The sequence below is a fragment of the Rhincodon typus genome, chromosome 9 (assembly GCF_021869965.1).
Source record: "Rhincodon typus isolate 14 chromosome 9, sRhiTyp1.1, whole genome shotgun sequence".
Classification (NCBI taxonomy): Eukaryota; Metazoa; Chordata; class Chondrichthyes; order Orectolobiformes; family Rhincodontidae; genus Rhincodon; species Rhincodon typus.
Window position 1 is genome coordinate 58,045,418 of NC_063340.1, and position 17,480 is coordinate 58,062,897.

The window sequence follows — 17,480 nt, forward strand, 5'->3', positions numbered from 1 at the left end:
CAACCCGGAGAGGAAGGGAGGTGGGGAGGGGGAACAACAGAGACCAAGGAGGTTGAGTTGATGCCCTGTGTTTGTTTCAGATTTTTAGCATCCTGCAGCATTTTGCCTTTATCTGCAGTGAGCCGTACTGCGGTTGGAAATCTGAAACAAATACAGAGAATCCTGGAGAAAGTCAGCAGGTCTGGCAGCACATGTGGAGAGAGAAACAGAGTTAATGTTTTGAGTCTGGTAATGACTTCTTCAGTCTGAACAGTTCACAGGGCCCGTCTCTCTATCTCTACCCCGGCATTGACTCTGTAACCGTGAGAATACCAGGAAACGGGAGCTATTAAAACTATTTGCCTATTGAAACAAACGAGGCAAGAGCTGGTGGAGTAAACCCCGAAATGAGTCATGAATATATCACAAAGGACTGTCAAAGTGGAAAACTAGCTAAAGGTTGTCCTAGCTGGGGTTTTTGTATTTCAAAAATATACTTTATCCGTAAAAACTATCTTTGTATGTATACATTGTCTCAAAATGCAGTTCGGTTCTGGTAGCTGGTGTCCTAGGGTAGAATAGGTGTTCCCAGGATTAGCTAGAAGGGTCTAGGCCCGAAACGTCAGCCTTCCTGCTCCTCTGATGCTGCTTGGCCTGCTGTGTTCATCCAGCTCTACACCTTGTTATCTCAGATTCTCCAGCATCTGCAGTTCCTACTATCTCTGAGTTCCTCACTGCTCCTTTCTGCTTCCCCTTTAAACCATTGTGTTTGCTCACTCGCTTAATAACATTTCCATTCCGATCATCACAAAGGGAATTCACCAAAGTTCAGTTCATTTCATAGTTTACATAGTTTAAGCATCACTGATATTTCTGTCGCCTACGTTTAACATTTGCAAAGCAAATTTTGAGGTCAATTTATGGGAATCCAGCTTTTTAAAGAAGATCCTGCCGTTCTCTCTCTCTAGCCCTATTTCCCACGGAGCTATATTAAAGGAAATAAAGGTCTTTTCCTGTTTGTTTTAATCAAGTTGCATTTTCATCTTCTTTGTTCCTGTTTCCCGGTTGTGGGAAGTTCCACAGTGACAGCGAGTGGGGGCCCAGAGTCAATCCCGGGAGAGAGATAGGGAGACGGGCCCTGTGAACTGTTAAGACCGAAAGCGAAACATACCAGACTCAAAACATTAACTCTTGTAGATTTCTCTCTCCACATGTGCTGCCAGACCTACCAACTTTCTCCAGGATTCTCTGTGCTTACCCTCTCAACACAGTGCTTTCAGATCAGATTGTTTCAACCATCTTTACCCGACTGTCTTTCATGGAGCTGAAGATGATCAGATCAGACATTGTCTCATTGAATGGGGGAGCAGACTGGATGGGCTGAATGGCCTGATTCTGCTCCTATGCCTTGCCTTGACTGCATTGAGGTTCATGTTACTCTCTGGTATGTATTTTTGATGAAATTTGAACCCAAAATCAATGTGCACAGGTGTTATCTCAGTTCTAACAGTTTAAGTCTGTAAACTGTACAATTGTTCAATGTTATAGCTTGACAGTTGAGAAGCCTGTGGAACATGCATGACACACCTTCCCAGGAAACAGAAGTTCACAGGTCACACTAGAAATGGTTGGAAGCACTGAATTCCCATTCACTGGGCCTGGAGTTTGTGCATTATGGCTCCAGTGGAAATACAGAACCCAATGATCATGCAAACAAGGTAATGCATTAATCATTATTCAAAAAGTAAGTCTTTATACGAATGAGTGTTTAATACAAAAATAGAAATATTCACAAAAATTACAAATATAACTTCTAATCATTCCTAGTTCTCAATAGTGAACAATGTAGATTAACTTCAATTATTGTGCAAATGTCTTCCCTGAATTACATAAATAGCTATAAATTTTTGGAAATCCTTTTATAGATCTTCTAGATCAGATAAATCTACAACAACTTTGATAAATAATGTATCATCTTTGATAAATGTTGCAGTTTTCCCACTTTCAAGCATAGTGTGAGACACAAACTTTGGACATCCAGATGCAATATTCATTTCAGAAATTGGTCTTTGAAAGCTAGTGCTGCTGGCATCAGCCTTAAAGAGTTCTACAATATGGTTTTTTTTTGGACCCTGGTCAAGCAGTAAGAGGGTGACCTTTTGCTTGAATGGCCACACTAAGAGAGAGTCATAATCACCTTTCATAACCACAAAAAACAAAGATAAGTGTGTTCCTTTGCCTGTGCCATCTCCGTTCAAGTATGCTCTAGCACATAACCTATATCCACAGCGACTAGTGTAAAAGGGCTGGCTGAAAAGAGAAGGAGTACGTCCCTCTGCTGCTTCCTGCTTCCTTGCTCTGTAATTGTTGATCTTCCAAATCAGTTTACCATTGTAGCCAGTAGCTTCAATAACTCGAAATCTTTCATTATTCTTCTCCAGAAGCTTCTTATGAGCATTTAGTAATGATTCATGTTGCTTCAGGCAGGGTTCAAAAGTGGCTAAAGTAAAAAAAAAATGCAAAATACAATCCAACTCGTGCCTTTAAAATGTTGCCAAATTTCAAAGTATTATTAGCTGCAATACTATATATATTTTGGTTATTAATAACTATTAGAATTATATTCGAATTTCAAAAGCAAATCAATATAGATTCTGATACAGGCTGATTCAGTTTCTGCGATACATTACAAAAAATGGTTGCTGTATTAGCAATTCCATGGGACTGAGAAAGTAAGAAAGTACACTGTCAGAGTTTACATGAATGAAAGAATGAGGAAGCCAGGAGGATCAAAAGATCCTGCATCACAGTATTTAAACAATTAAGGAATCTAAAAAATTAAACATAGATAAACCACTTCCTCAGATGCACAAATCCAGAACTTGAGAGTTCAATCTTAAATTTAGAGACAGAGATTTCAGGATAAAAATCAGGAAATTATTTTCCCCACACATTAGAATCTTAAACTATCTCCTCCAAAAGACTGGATGCTAGGATAACTGAAATTTTCAAGACCAAGAATGATAGATCGTGTTACATAAGAATATCAACAGATATGGAACCAAAATAGGAATACAGATTAGTCACAATTTAATTCAAAGGCAGAACAGAATGTTCTGACACACCCCAAGAGTCAGAGAGAACTCAGGGCCTTTCAAAAACCAAATGTTTCAGGATCAAAATTTCACAACAGCCCAGGAATGCCAGACAATGTATGTTTTCTTTGGACCTGTGAAATTTGAAACACCAGTTCACTTTAGGGTCTCAAATTTGTCATTAATTAATCCATTTGCTGCATTTTAGATGTGTTACAAAGGCCGTAATCTTGTGAGTTAAAAAGAAGCACATTCTATCTAAATAAAACAAAGAATTGCAGATGCTGAAAATCTGAAACAGAAACAGAAATGGCTGGAGAAACTCAACAGGGCTGGCAGCATCTGTGGGGAGAAAGCACAGTCAATGGTTCAAGTCCAATGATGTTCCTTTGAGCCTGTTCTGCTATTTAATATGGGACCTTTTTCCACCGGAGTATAGGAGGCTAAGGAGTGACCTTATAGAGGTTTATAAAATCATGAGGGGCATAGATAAGGTGAATAGAAAATATCTTTTGAGTAGATGCATATTTTTAGGGTGAGAGGAGAAGATTTAAAGGGGACCTGAGGGGCAACTTTTTCACATGGGGGGTGGTTTGTATGTGGAATGAACTGCCAGAGGAAGTGGCAGATCTAGGTTCAGTTACAACATTTAGAAAACGTTTAGACAGGTACAGGAAAGGTTTAGAGGGAAATGGGGCAAACACAGGCAAATGGGACTAGATTGGCTTGGGAAACTTAGTTGGCATGGACAAGTCAGACCAAACAGTCCGTTTCTGTGCTGTATGACTCTATCTTCTGAAGAAAAGTCACTGGACTCAACATTAACTCTGTTTCACAGATGCTGATTGACCTGTTAAGTTTCTGTTGTAGCATATTCTACTTAACTGCGTTGGAATTAGAAATATTTTAAAGAGATAGAAATAGCATCTTCTCTCAATCACCTTTTGTTATTACATGTTATGCTTTTGAACTGCTGTGTGACGAGACGAAAAACAAACTTTTTGTACGAAACCCACTCCTTGTCATTACGGTCTACCCCCGTGGATTGTGAGTTTAATTTTCCGGTAGTGTCAATTTAACCGCATTTTGGAGTAGTTCAGCTCCATTTTGTCCTTAAAATTGATTAAACTTTGCCAAATTCACATTAAATTTAAAAAAAAATACAAAATATACCATTAATGACAAGAGAAAGAAAGTTGGAAGTAACACGGACCTAATGAGGCAATGCTATTTTCAGCACATTCCACTTTTTCTTTTAATACTTTGATGATTTCCTTCAGGGCTGAGATTTCACTTTTCCCTTCTTCACTGAATCTTCGGCCAAGTTGTTGTGATTGCTGCTCAATGTTTATTATTTTGTCAGTATGCCCAGCTAGCATTTTCTGTTTTAAACAACAGTGTTGACATAACAATTAGAACAAAAAAGATCAAGAAAGAGTAGAGAATTAGCACAGCAGTATTACAACTTTACAGTAACCAAGTAATACCATATCAGGGTAGGTGCCAGAACAAGGGAATGGGGGATGAAGGGGGAGTTGGGTGTGGAAAGACAGAGGGTCAGTCCCATTGGGCAGGGAAAGTGTGGTTAGGTGCAGAGTGAGGTAAGGAAGATCAGGTCTGCAATGGGAAGGTGGGGGATATTGGGTCCTGCAAGGTGAGGGTAGAAGAGGTGAGGGTTTGATCAGGTGTGGAGCAGGAAAAAGAGGTGTCCAGCCACTGGGAAGTGGGGTTGGGGCAAAGTGGGGAAGGGGTGGTGGTCAGGTCATGGTCTGGGTTGTGTAAGAGGTCTGGCTGAGGTGTAGTTGGGCGTGTTTGAGGTAAGTATGGGGTCAGTTGAATAGTTACTCACAGTTAGACTACATATTTAATAGTCTAACATTTCCTGAGGAACTATTTACTTAATTTCATCAAAACTCTCTAAATTGTCTGAGTTACATGAAGATTTTCAGAGTGTCCCAGGCATATGGGGATTATCCATTGGGAATCTTCAATTTCTCAAGTAATTTTTTTGGGGTGTGCCAAGATGGGGATTCCGCAGGTTTCCCATTTGCAACCTTCAGCTACATTGGAATAACCACTGTCAGGCCATCAGAAAAACCAGGTCATTATGATTGATTATTGATTCTGTTATTGTTATTCTAATTGAACAGTTTTATTTAGAAAGAACTGTTCTTCTCTCTCATAAAGTAAAACAAAAACAATAATTAAAGTAAAATAGCACGCTTTTTCTTTCGCAGAGAGCCATTGATTTTAAAAGGACAACAATAAAAAGGTAAAATGAGGAAAGAAATAATTAGAGGATATTTAAAAATGACTGTTACCCTTATTGTCAATACTCGGATTCATTGAAATAAGCATTTTTAACATCCAGTATGGAGAACAACATCCTGCTGGTTTTAACCTGGAATCCTTGTGGAATTTTGTTTATTTTCCACAAGTTAGTTCACATCTATATTGCCCAGGCAATGACCTCATCAGTTACTAATGGCCAAATCAGAGATACTTATCTAACAACTTAGGCTGCACGGAACTATTTACAAAGATGACGATCTATGACAATTCAACACATAAGAGAAATTTTTTACCTGTGTTTTTGCAACTTCGTCGTCATTTTTGGAAATGTGCCCATTTAATTGTTTCATCTCAATGTCAAGTTTGCTGATCTGTTCTTGTAATTGAGTGATGGCTTGATTCCTTTCACATAAAGTGTTTTTTAGATCTAAAATCTAGCATTAAGAAATAAAGGAAAGTTTGAATAAAACTTAACAACAACAGGAAATACTGCAAATGGGCCAACTGTAGAATTGAGCAACAATTCTTTTTAACCCTCTGTAAACATACACACACCTCGTGTGGTTACCTATATTTCAATTTTGATTGTACGTGCAGAATGTGCAATTTGCCTGTAATAAATTTTCCAGGATTTTCTACAAAACAGCAAAGAAGAGCATTGTGTGAAATGATTCTGTAAAATCGCCCAAAATGAAAGATTATTTTGATCTGTGTGAATCCCCTCAACTACTTACATCTCTGGAATACCTCTGCAGATTTAGTAATATTTCCAAACAGTGTAATGGATGGATTCTAGAAGATGAATAAAAATTATACTATCAAGGTAACAATATTAAGGCAAAATACTTTAGATTAATAAGCGCAATTTGCCTTTATAACTACAATAACTACACTCCAAAAATAATTTATCAGCTTTAAGTTCTTTGAAACTTTCCAAGGACATGAAAGATGTCATATAAATGCAAATCCTTTCTTTCTGAAGCACTATTATAATAGCATGCATGCTAAATTGGAAAACCCATAACAGAGGACTCGCAATGCATCATTGCCATTCATGCCATCAATGTGACGTAGCCAACATGCCAAGTTTTTGCTGCCTGTTTAGTACCAAGCTTGTAGTGCGCAGCTAAAACTAAATTTACTGTTGAGTTGCTTTACACCTCAGCAGAGGGAACCAAAATTGAGAGGGGCAAGGTTGAAGTTAGCCTACAGTAAGTAAAGTTGGTCTGCTTCTCTTGACAAGAAGGTGCCTTGTGCTGGAACACAAGAGCTGAATGGTCTTGCATAAGGCACCCTGACATAAAAAATGGACTGAATAATGGCATAACATAGGGAAGAGTGTGCTAGAAGATTCTCAGATATTGGAAGACAGTTGGGCCAGAGAGCAGTGCTGGACAATGCCAGGAGTCAACCCCAAGTACCTGTACACAGCTGCATAAAGTTCAATGACCTCTTGTGAGTGGTGAAAGCCAGTGCATTTGTCTTCAAATGCCACGTCCAACCAAGCAGACCTCAATCTCAGATACTGCTCACCTACTAATAGTCTGTAACAACAAAACTCTTACCTAACAATCACAGCTTCCCTCACCCTCAAACACTTAGCACTGCTGTAAGCTTCACACCTATACTGCTGATGGCTACATCACACAGGCAGATTGCACCACACTCACTGACAATCCTCTCCCTCTCTCGCAGGAAAAGATGGTGCTGGACTGGAAACAAAGCAAACTAAAAAGTGTGGGCAAGAGGCCTGCCCTTACTGCCGGGCAGGAGATGGTGCTTGGAGTGGGTGGGGTTGAAACTATAGACGATGACAGTAATATTATACCTAATCCTCTTTCTCCTATACTATGTCCCCAACTACTGCCCACCCCAATCCAATCCTAAACTCTCTTCTGATTATAAGCTGTAGATAGTGTAAGTAAGCATCTCTTACTTTCTCCGACATTGCCTCTCACCACAACTTTAATGCTCAGCTTTCTTACTTTTCGAATACTCAGGAATATCAGGTGGAACAGCAACAAAACACTAATGATGAAAAGAATACCATAACTTCATTTATAATTTGTTGCCACTAGAGCAGATACTGGCATTGCCTGTAAAGTGGCAGATAGCAATGATGCAGTATAAAGTTCTGAAGAGGGACTGAGTACAAGTGGCCTCTACTGGCCAGTGTAAATGTTGCATCGCTATCAGCTCACCGCTGGGTGGGTTCCCCTGAAGTCTACCACAGAGACCTGAAATGAACATTTTGATGGGGTGGGCTACAGAAGAATGTTAAATGGTGTGCACAATATAACACTTGCTGCTTTGACAGGCTTGTCAGAAAGCCTTGTCAAGCAGCATCTGAGGAGCAGGAAAGTCAACGTTTTGGCCTGAAACATTGACTGTCCTGCTCCACAGATGCTGTCTGACCTGCTGTGCTTTTCCAGCTCCACATTTATTGACTCTAGCTTCCAATATCTGCAGTCCTTACTGTCTCCCTGTCAGAAATCCTGCTGCTGGATACAAAAAAGCACAGAGGGACCCAGTTGCACAAGGCTTAGCACAGAGCTTGCAACATGAAACTGGTGGTGAACTCATTAGTACACCTCTGGACCTAACCATGACAGAATGTCTTGTAGCTGTGATGCCTCAACTTTCACCGCAGCCAAAGAAGAGACCATCCAGTGTCTGTGTTAACTAAAGCTGAAGGTTTGCTTGCTGCCCTACAAGTTTGAACAGCTGTCAGCGTGACTGTGGGTTACTGTGTCGAGAGTGTTTCAGCAGGAGTCCAGCTTTGTCCTTCGACACAATGCCAGAACGGCTGAGGTGCTGCCAGGGACTAGCAATGTTTCTGTAAGGCACAGTCTCTGTAAAGACTTGCTGTCTTCTCTCAGGATGGCAGTATCATTTGTTTGCCAAAGCCCTTGCCTGTAAGCCAGCCAGCTCTGCTGAAACAGTGCAGTCTGAAACCAGGCTTTCTGGGCTCAGCTGTTCACCTTCTCTCTGCAGTCTCATCCACTGAAACTCAGCAGTTCCCAGCGAGCATGCTGTGGCCACCAGGCTGAGCTCAAGGACGGGAAAAATAGACCCAGAAGACAAAGACGAAAGGAATGCATGGGATGATTGATAGGTGTTTGTAGGCCATTTTGACATGGTTTGATTTCTAAATTTGGTTTGGAATGTTTCTTATTGGATTTATTGTTTTGCATTGTGAACATTACAATGAAATTGACAGAGAGAAGGTGAGCTTGAGGAATGAGGAACTAAGGTTAGGGTTAGAGGGTTCACAGTCAGATGGGTTGCTCATAGAGAAGCTGGGTAAAATGAGGTTGTGCAGTTTACCTCCTCTATCTTTCTCCACATTCTCCTCTGGTCCTCAGCTACTCTCTGTACAGTCAGCAGGAAGGGCTGTGCCCTCATGATGATGCGATGTTTTAACACACAGAAGACCATCACGGAATTTGGCACACACTCTGCAGAGTACTACTGACCTCCTCCAGGGCACTCCTCAGATTGACAAGCAGCTAACAATGGGTGTGATTTCTGCCTTCAAAGTTCTGATTCCTGGGAAGACAGGATGTTGGCCAGCTAAATTCCTGAAAGGCATTTAAATCCAGTTGGGCTTCCTCCCTCAGGAGCAACACAGGTTCACTACTGGTTCTTCAAGTGGTCGGTTGAACACACATCAGTTGCACTAAGTCCCGCTCGCTGTTTCAGCAGGCTCAAGGTCTGCTCCAACTCATTTTGTACAAAAGCAAACCTTTCATGATTTCCACACTGCAAACTGGAGTCATCAGTCATGTTGTCAAAGGGTAGCCTTCACTGTCTAGTAGCTAGTAGGTTTGTTGTGATGATTCAAATGCAGCCAGCACAGTGGGCTGCCTCAGAATGGAGGTACGTGATACTTGTAAGGACCCCAGTGCAAAGATATTGTGGCCATGGACCCCTTCACAGACACTGGTCGTGCAACCCTCACCCTGCTCTGAGGCTGCAGTTGTGGACACAGCCATTGATAGATTTCAGTGAGAATGTCCTCATTCAATTGCAAATATCTCATGTACGGTTCCTTGCCGAGGTCCAGACAAGTTGCTTCCTGAACATCCTGGATGTTGTGCAGTGACCCTTCTCACCTTCTGCTTCTTAGTGTAGCCTGTTCTGATCTGCATGCCCTCAGCTTATTCTCCAAGGAAGATGACTACTAGTTCACCCATGTGTGGGAGTAAGTGGTTTGTGGTTTAGAATTTTTACAGCCAGCAGAACTCAAAACTTTACAGACACCACCTGCCACAGAGGTCCCTGTAGAATTTAGCAACTTTAAAGAAAGCTAGAAAGTATCCGACACTTATACAATCACACAGCCAATAGAAATAAACCAGCAACTATGTTTAAGTAGTTAATGATGCCTTAAAACAGCACTGCTAGTGAAGCAAGGTTTCCTTCCTGTTGCTAATTGCATATTCAGCCATGCAAGAGTAAGAAAAGGCATTAGCTCGATTATTGAACTCCAAGATGGCAGCGCTGATATCAAATCAGTGTTACAAGCTGATTGATGATGTGAGCTGCCCATTCTGTATGCTTCTGATGGGAACTTTCCTCACAAACACTAACGCCTTTGCCAATATGGTGTTTGGCTTGACTTACCCCATACGTGTGTAAGTACTGCAGATGCCATTTTGGATCTCCAAAGGTGGTGCCTATAAAATGAGCACCATACACCTAAATGCGCAGCCGTATTTACCAACTGGTACTTAATACTGCTACTTACAGTTAATCAGAGACTATACGAGAACACATACTTCACTTTACCAAGTAGTATTGGCTGGGTCATTAATTTATTTGCATTCATGTTGGCCCTAAGTTCTGGAAGCATGAGGAAAGCAGTTGAGATCATGGTGGTACTGAAATGGGGATCTGGGAATGCTTTCGGGGGAGATTTTGAGGCACAGTGGGTAGTGTTCCTATTTCTGAGTCAAAAGCTCTAGGTTCAAGTTCCACTCCAGAACTGATGGGCACAGAAGATGTAGTTCATAACATGGTCAAACAGGTTAATTTTCAACTTTTAAATCCTCCCAGTACACCAATGGCAGACAGTAGGAGCAGCAGATTGTCCTGGTCAGCCTTACATGATGTGGAGTGGTGCCCCCTCATGTTTATAGCTTCTGGCTTTTCTGTTCCAGTAGAATCAAATTGAGGAAAAACGCCCCATGTGTCATTGACGCAGAGAAAAGAAGAGAAATACTTTAAGGACACTCTGGTGTCTGAAATCACGAGATGATCATGAGCTCTGGGATGACTTCTAAAAGGTTTTCTGGAAATGTAATGTAAAAACAATACTGCTTAGAGAATTAAAAACTGAAAAAACTGTGTAAATCAGGAACAAAAACAGAACTTACTGGAAAAGCTCAGCAGGTCTGGCAGCATCTGTGAAGGAAAAAAAAGAGTAAACGTTTCGGGCCCATTTCTGAGGAAGGGTCACTGGACCCGAAACGTTAACTCTGTTTCTTCCTTCACAGACATTGCCAGACATGCTGAGCTTTTCCAGCAACTTTGTTTTTGTTCTTGCTTAGAGAATTGTAAGTTAGTTGAGGGCAGTTCCTCAGCAGTCTGCTTGAGCTGACACAGAACAAAGTTAATAGGTGATATTTTCCTCACAGAGGCCTTTTCTTTCTCAAAAGAAGTGGAGGACAGCTCCCAGAGGTTTGTCAATGTTGACTTCACTTCAGCACCTTGCTCAGCTCAGCCCTGAGATGGATCCATGCTACTTTTCAGTTTAATATCTCACCCTGCTCACATCAACCAAAGAGGAAGAGAATATTATAGTAGACAGCAAAGATTAAATTCTGCAGCCTTGCCACCCCAGTCCCTCTGAATCTGGACTGGTAAACTGTTCTCAGAGGTTACAGGTCGCACGTCTGCTGTGTCTATTCTGGTTACGTGCTGTACTTGAACTGTCTTTCCTCAATAAAATTGCTTGTGATCTTCAACCCTTTTGGGTAATCTGTGACATGATCAAATTTTACAGGAGGGACAAGTACAGAGGTCTGTGAACAGTGGATTCATTTATAAGGAATTTTCCTCTGGATTTGAGCAAAGCAATGGCTGTTCTGAGATCAGAGATCTCGGAGTGGAGGATTCCTGGAACTGCAAACATTGAGGATGTTTGCTGAGGCCAGAAAGGCAGTGTAAGTTTTTGAGCTTTTGAAACATTGTCCTGGGAGCTAAGCGTCATAGGTGCTCAGGAAACTCTAGGAGGCCTAAAGTCTGGAAGGATTGCAGAGGGAGCCTAGAAGCAGGCCACAGCATGACAATATCAGAAATTACTGACATCAAAAGAAATGGGTAGCAAAAAACATGCAAGTGCTTTTCAGGAAGCATTACCTGTTCTTCTAATTTAGTATTGATTGTAACAACGAGCAACAAATGTTCATTTAAATAAGAATATTCATGTTCCCTTATCATCCGCCGCTTTTCCTGTAAAAAAATGTCAAAATTATGTATTGTTTTATGATTTTAAGTACAGAATATTGGTGATTTTAAAATTAATATTGTTGCTTACCCTGACTTGGCAACCATATTTTTTGTAGCTACATTCCACTTCAGCTTCTGGACATTCCATCAAGTGTGTGTCAAGCTACAAAGAAACCACAAATATTTTGAAACACCAACTCAGTAGAGAGAATGATAACAGTTGTGATTATCTGAATGTGTTACTGCAACACTATGGTAAAATTAAATATGCATCCAAAACCAAGCCCTTTCAATTTAGAGGGGAAGTAGTATGGTTTGGGTCTTCTTGTGGGAATCAAGTTAAACAGAAGTCCATAAAAACTTAGCTATAGTGTGTTCCATTTTAAAACACTCCTTGGTACGTCTCAGCTTAAGACGGACTAGAGAAAAGTTTCCTTCATCCTCACTTAATCACATTTTGAACAGACATTTCTTGTCCTTTCAATGTGAGAGTTCTATTTCTCAAAGCAGCCATTCACATGCTTTGAGAAGAATGAGTTTATTCCATAATTGTACTAAAGCCAGTTTTGTGTAAAGGAGATACACCATGGATAGTAACCCTTTAAATGCATATTAATTAGATTCATTTAAACAAAAGTTTGCTGACCAGCACCTCATCTGTCTAGACCCAGAAGTAAAAAGGACAGAATAGTCCCTCAGTGATTTCGCAAAACTGTTGCTGTTGAATTGTTGACTCATTTGTTTGAAGGTTAACATCAAGCCATAATTATTCATATTAATGAAGGCTTTCTCATTTCCATAGTACTGAGGGAAATATACATCATACCACAAGCTTCTATTATTAAAATTAATGATGTTTTTAATGCTTGGGAGATAAATTCTACTGAATTATGTTTAATACTGAAAATTAATACCAAAGAACTGTAGAAAACACATTAAAGTAAATAAAGTTGAATACAGCAGTATTCCTTATTTTCATAACTATTTCCTCTAATGCAATGCACAGTTATTTTAATTTCTTTAACCCAAAATTTAACAACAGGCTGAACATTATTATTAAAATCAAGAAAGCAATATTGAGCTGAATTTTCTCAGCCCTAGAAAAGTGTGAGCGATGGGGGAGTTAATTGGGGAAAATGGCAAGGTCAGAAAAATGACAGTCATTATGTCAAGAAAAAATGTTTAACTTTCCACCCAATGGTGAGAGGAGAGTCATGCCATTGAGCAACAAGAGGCCTATTTGTAAACATTTACATTTCATGAATGCCTAATCTCACCTTATTTATACAAAGTTTGCTGTTGTCTCACCCGAGAATCTGGACAGTGACAATTCCTGACATGAGTGGCTGAACAGGCAATGGTGGCTCCAAATCACTATTTGCAATTCTGGGGATCCACCTCGGCCAACATCTCTGGGTACGCTCAATGGGCAGTGACTCTCTGCATCCCCTGAAGGTTGACATTGGTCATGTACCAGCCTCACAATATCATGGCATATTTCTGACTAACATATAGTACAGTTCTCCACTTCAATGCTGCATTTAGGAGTTCACCAGCACCTTGCATCGTAATGTTGCAACCAAAGTGCTGTGTGTGCAGGGATGGCAGCCATCTCATGCATTGGTGCAGGATGTATTTCACAGGTCTAGGCTTGCTCTCTTAGCTCTCACCTAAGATGTGCCTGCTCAAATCAGCTCTGTCTTGCCTTGCCTTTTTTGGGCTTTGTCACGTCATTCGGAACGTAAAGGCTCAAAATTCTTCTGCCTCGCCTTATACCATTTAGTGGAGGCACAAAGCCAGGCAGCTTGTCAGCAGTGATCAGTCAAGGAGTGGACATGTTGGTGTACCTCCTGTCAGTCAGGGTCTGGTCATCCATTAGGTGGGGCTGTCCATTCAATCTGGTCAGGGGGGTGGCCCATGGTTAGTCCTGGGGGCCTGCTCACTCAGAGTCAAGGGGCTTATCGGGGCAACTGCTGTGGTAGGGAAGTTGGAGAAGCCACAAGTGTAGATTAGAACCAACATAATGGGAACAAAAATGGTTATGGGACCAACTACGGGGTTGGGGGGGGGGGGGGGGGGGGGGGAAGTGATGGTGCATTAGAGGACTTAGGGTACAGTGGGATTAGAGGGGGAGGGGGGAGCTGATTATCACCATCCTGGCTTTGATGAGCAAGCCAGTGCGGCACCACGATTATAGATTAGCTAAACTTGAGGACAGGAGCCAGGGGGTGACGTTGGAAGATGAAGCTGTAATTCGAGGAGTTGTATAGGATCATGTGGAAACTAAGAACTGAGGCAGTGCCAGGGAGTGCAAGGAAGAAAGGAACATGAAGCTTTGTGGGGGGTTTGAGGGACGGGTGAGATGAACAGACTGAACCTGTGACTCATGTGTGAAGTGTGACCTGATTTTCCCTCCACCTTCATCCAAATCGCAGATGCTCATTGGAAATGGAAAATGGTTGTGACCACAGCTGGCTTAGATGGAGTAATTGTTCTTTCTGTCTGAGCAGCAGGGTCTACATGTAGGTGATGGCAATAGCATCAGACATTATGCAGTACAGGGTAAAGTGCCCTGCATATGTCCAACTGTGTGGGATACAAATCCTGGTCACAAGCAACCTTAACCATGTCACTGGTAACTGCAGATTGATCACAGTCATCCCTGCGAAGCTTAAGTAATCACAGCCAGCACCAAAGATGGCACGTCAGGGCCACCATTTTCAAAGACAATCTAAAGTCTCAGGCTGCACAAGGGCATGAAGGTAATTTCCTCTCACCTTGAATTGTAAGCATCAGCCAATACGCTCCTCAAAAACCCAAACTGCCTTTCTCAGGCTGTGGTGTGGGGTGGAAGTGTCAGGTTTTCAGTAATCCCACTGTATTTACAAGCTCCTACTGTTTATATGTCATGTCTTGTGCTGCATACATTGGAATGAGGTTCACTATGTCAAAAATCTCTATCAAGACATTCCATAGCCCTCCCTGTCAGAGTTTTCCATGCCCCGCTGTATCGAGGATTATGAGAAACTGTTATTTGTGTAAGATGTGAATGCTGACCACCCACATTACTAATGATCTGTTTGGTTTCTGATATTTTGCACACAGGTTCAGTGGAACTGTGATCAATGTGACGAGCCACGACAAGGGTTATTGTCGATGCTGCTGTGATTATGTGAAGGTGCACAGGAACAAATCAAACACACCAGCAAGCTCAGCACTAGTAGCAACCTCTAGTGGCTGCTGAACAGTCTCCACATGAAAAAGTCACAGCTGAAGGTTCCCTCAGAAAGGACAGGAAGTACAGGAGGCCCAGAGTCTACCATCCTCAATGCCACTTCCATGATGGCCATCCTATCCCAGTGATCATCAAAGCAACAACTGCACTAAATATTCATGCAAGTGACTGCTTCCAAGGATCCATTAGGGACCTATGTGGGTTCCTCAATCCTCAACCCACAAGTGTATCAAGGCTGTTGCCAAGGCAATTTGTGCCAGATCACACTGCTTTATTTTGTTTGTCCATGACAAGGACAGTGCTGCACCCTCAGCAGTATGATATGCAACACAGATTGTTTTCCCCAGGTTCACTGCACTAGAGACTGTACACAGGTCATGTTGAAAACACCATATTATTACGCAGCAGTTTTCATGACAGGCTTCCATTCCATCAACATATAATTCATCTGTGATGACACCTCACAGCCTAGAAGTCTGCACCAGTGACTCTGGAAGTTGCCATGATGCTTATATTTTTGAGAACTCTCAGATTTCTGCTTTGTTTCGAGGACCAGATGCCTTCCAATGGTGTGACCAGTGGAAGGCATCTGATCCTCTTCTGTTAACTGTGGCAATGACTCTCACACAAATCTCATCTTTGAGTGCAGATACAATGCTGCCTATTTTTCCACCAGGACTATTAGGCCTCCTGAAAATGAGGTTTTGATGCTTAGATCGGTGTGACAGAGCCTTATAGTACAGTTCAGACAAAATGTGCTGCATTATCCTTGCATGCCGTGCTCTGCACAATTGGAATAAGCAATGTAGGGGTATCATGGATGCTGATCAGCTGAGAGCACAGCACCCTTCTCCCAAGAAGGAGGATGAGGACATTGTGCAGGAGGAACATCACCTTCTCCGTGATAGAGTGGTGCAGTGTTGGACGCAACAAGCCAGATAAGACTTAACTGACACCAGCTTTCGATAGATGCGAGTATGGTGCAGTAGTCATCCATTGACTTTTGCTGTTGTTCAATAAAAATGAACAGTTTCAATAGGTTTCCCAGCATGTGATGCTGTCGCATTGAACAATGAGAAGTTATAATGCTAGAAAAGTATTTCTGCTATGCTTGAGTGTACAATAGTGTGAACGTGACACCATAGAGGTGCATGCATAATGAAATGAGCTGTGGAGGATTGTGTAGGATAATTCGCTAGGGCTCATGGACAGAAAGCCTCCATCAAAGTGCCCAAAAAAAGTGAGGCCCATTGTGGTTTGATTAGCATCTAAAATTTTATTTGTTCAATGCAGAACTAGCTAAAAGCAGTGTGTTAGAGAGGTCATGTTGTGGCTGTACACAACATTGGTTAGGACACTGTGTTCAATTCTGGTCTCCGTGCTATAGGATTCAGAAAAGATGTACAAGGATGCTGCCAGGGTTGCAGGGTTTGAGCTATAGGGAGAGGCTGAAAAGACTGGGGCTATTTTTCCTGGAGCATTGGAGGCTGAGGGGTGACCTTAGAGGTTTATTAAACCATGAGGGAAATGGATAGGGTGAATAGCCAAGGTCATTTCCTGCGGGTGGGGGAGTCCAAACCTAAAGGGCATAGGTTTAAGGTGAGATGGGAAAAATTTAAAAGGGACTTAAGGGGCAACACTTTAACACAGGCAGTGGTGTGTGTATGGAATGAGGTGCCAGAGGAAGTGGTGGAGGCTGGTAAAATTACAACATTTAAAAGGCATTTGGATGGGTATATGAACAGGAAGGGTTTGGAGGGATATGGGCCAACTGCTGGCAAATGGGACTAGATTAATTTACGATATCTGGTCAACATTGACAAGTTGGACCGAAGAGCCTGTTTCTGTGCTGTACAGCTCTATGATCCTATAAGTAAACTGTTAAGAGAAATAGGCACAAAGAGAAAACTTGCTGTGCACCTTAGAAAGTGTGCAAACTTCTAACAACAACTGCATTATCAGCAAGCATGTGTATTTATCTTCAAAACTTGGGCAATTTCCTAATAATGCTCCTATTTAAAGAGGTGCCTGCTTCTAAATATTATGTTTCTTCCTCTGCACCTTTTTTAATTATACATATATCTGAATGCAAGTAATAAATTTATCAGTTATCAACAGGGATTAAGTGTGCAACATAATGTTTCATGAAGATGATCTTGTATTAGTCGCGATTAAACAATTTAAGAAGAAGAAGAATTAGCTTCCTTTTACTCATTCTAGATGTTAGGAGGTGCATTTGAATAATAATTTCAACATACATTAGAAAAACAAACAAATGGAACAATTTCACATTTATACTGGAAAATATATTCCTGGAACTTGGATAATGTCGCTTGAGCTTTATGCTTATGTTTCAAATAAGGTTTGAATTCTCTCTCATTCTTTGGCAAAGCAGCAATTTAACAATTGAATAGCATTTGTGGAGA

General features: G+C 41.4%; 1 protein-coding gene across 5 annotated transcripts in view; it reads right to left on the reverse strand.

The window, feature by feature from the left end:
- Positions 1 to 1,709: 1,709 nt before the first annotated feature.
- Positions 1,710 to 17,480, reverse strand: part of LOC109920924 (TNF receptor-associated factor 5-like) — a 62,106-nt gene continuing 46,335 nt past the window's right edge. For 4 of the 5 annotated variants that reach the window (XM_048600650.1, XM_048600649.1, XM_048600652.1 and 1 more), the window contains 5 exons: positions 11,908 to 11,982; positions 11,730 to 11,822; positions 5,660 to 5,800; positions 4,288 to 4,456; positions 1,750 to 2,479 (listed from right to left, as the gene is read on the reverse strand). In XM_048600650.1, coding sequence (XP_048456607.1) covers positions 1,899 to 2,479; positions 4,288 to 4,456; positions 5,660 to 5,800; positions 11,730 to 11,822; positions 11,908 to 11,982 — 1,059 coding nt within the window. In that variant the 3' untranslated portion in view covers positions 1,750 to 1,898. Of the gene's footprint in view, positions 2,480 to 4,287; positions 4,457 to 5,659; positions 5,801 to 11,729; positions 11,823 to 11,907; positions 11,983 to 17,480 lie in introns of all 5 variants that reach the window. The other variant, XM_048600648.1, reaches the window with a different exon arrangement.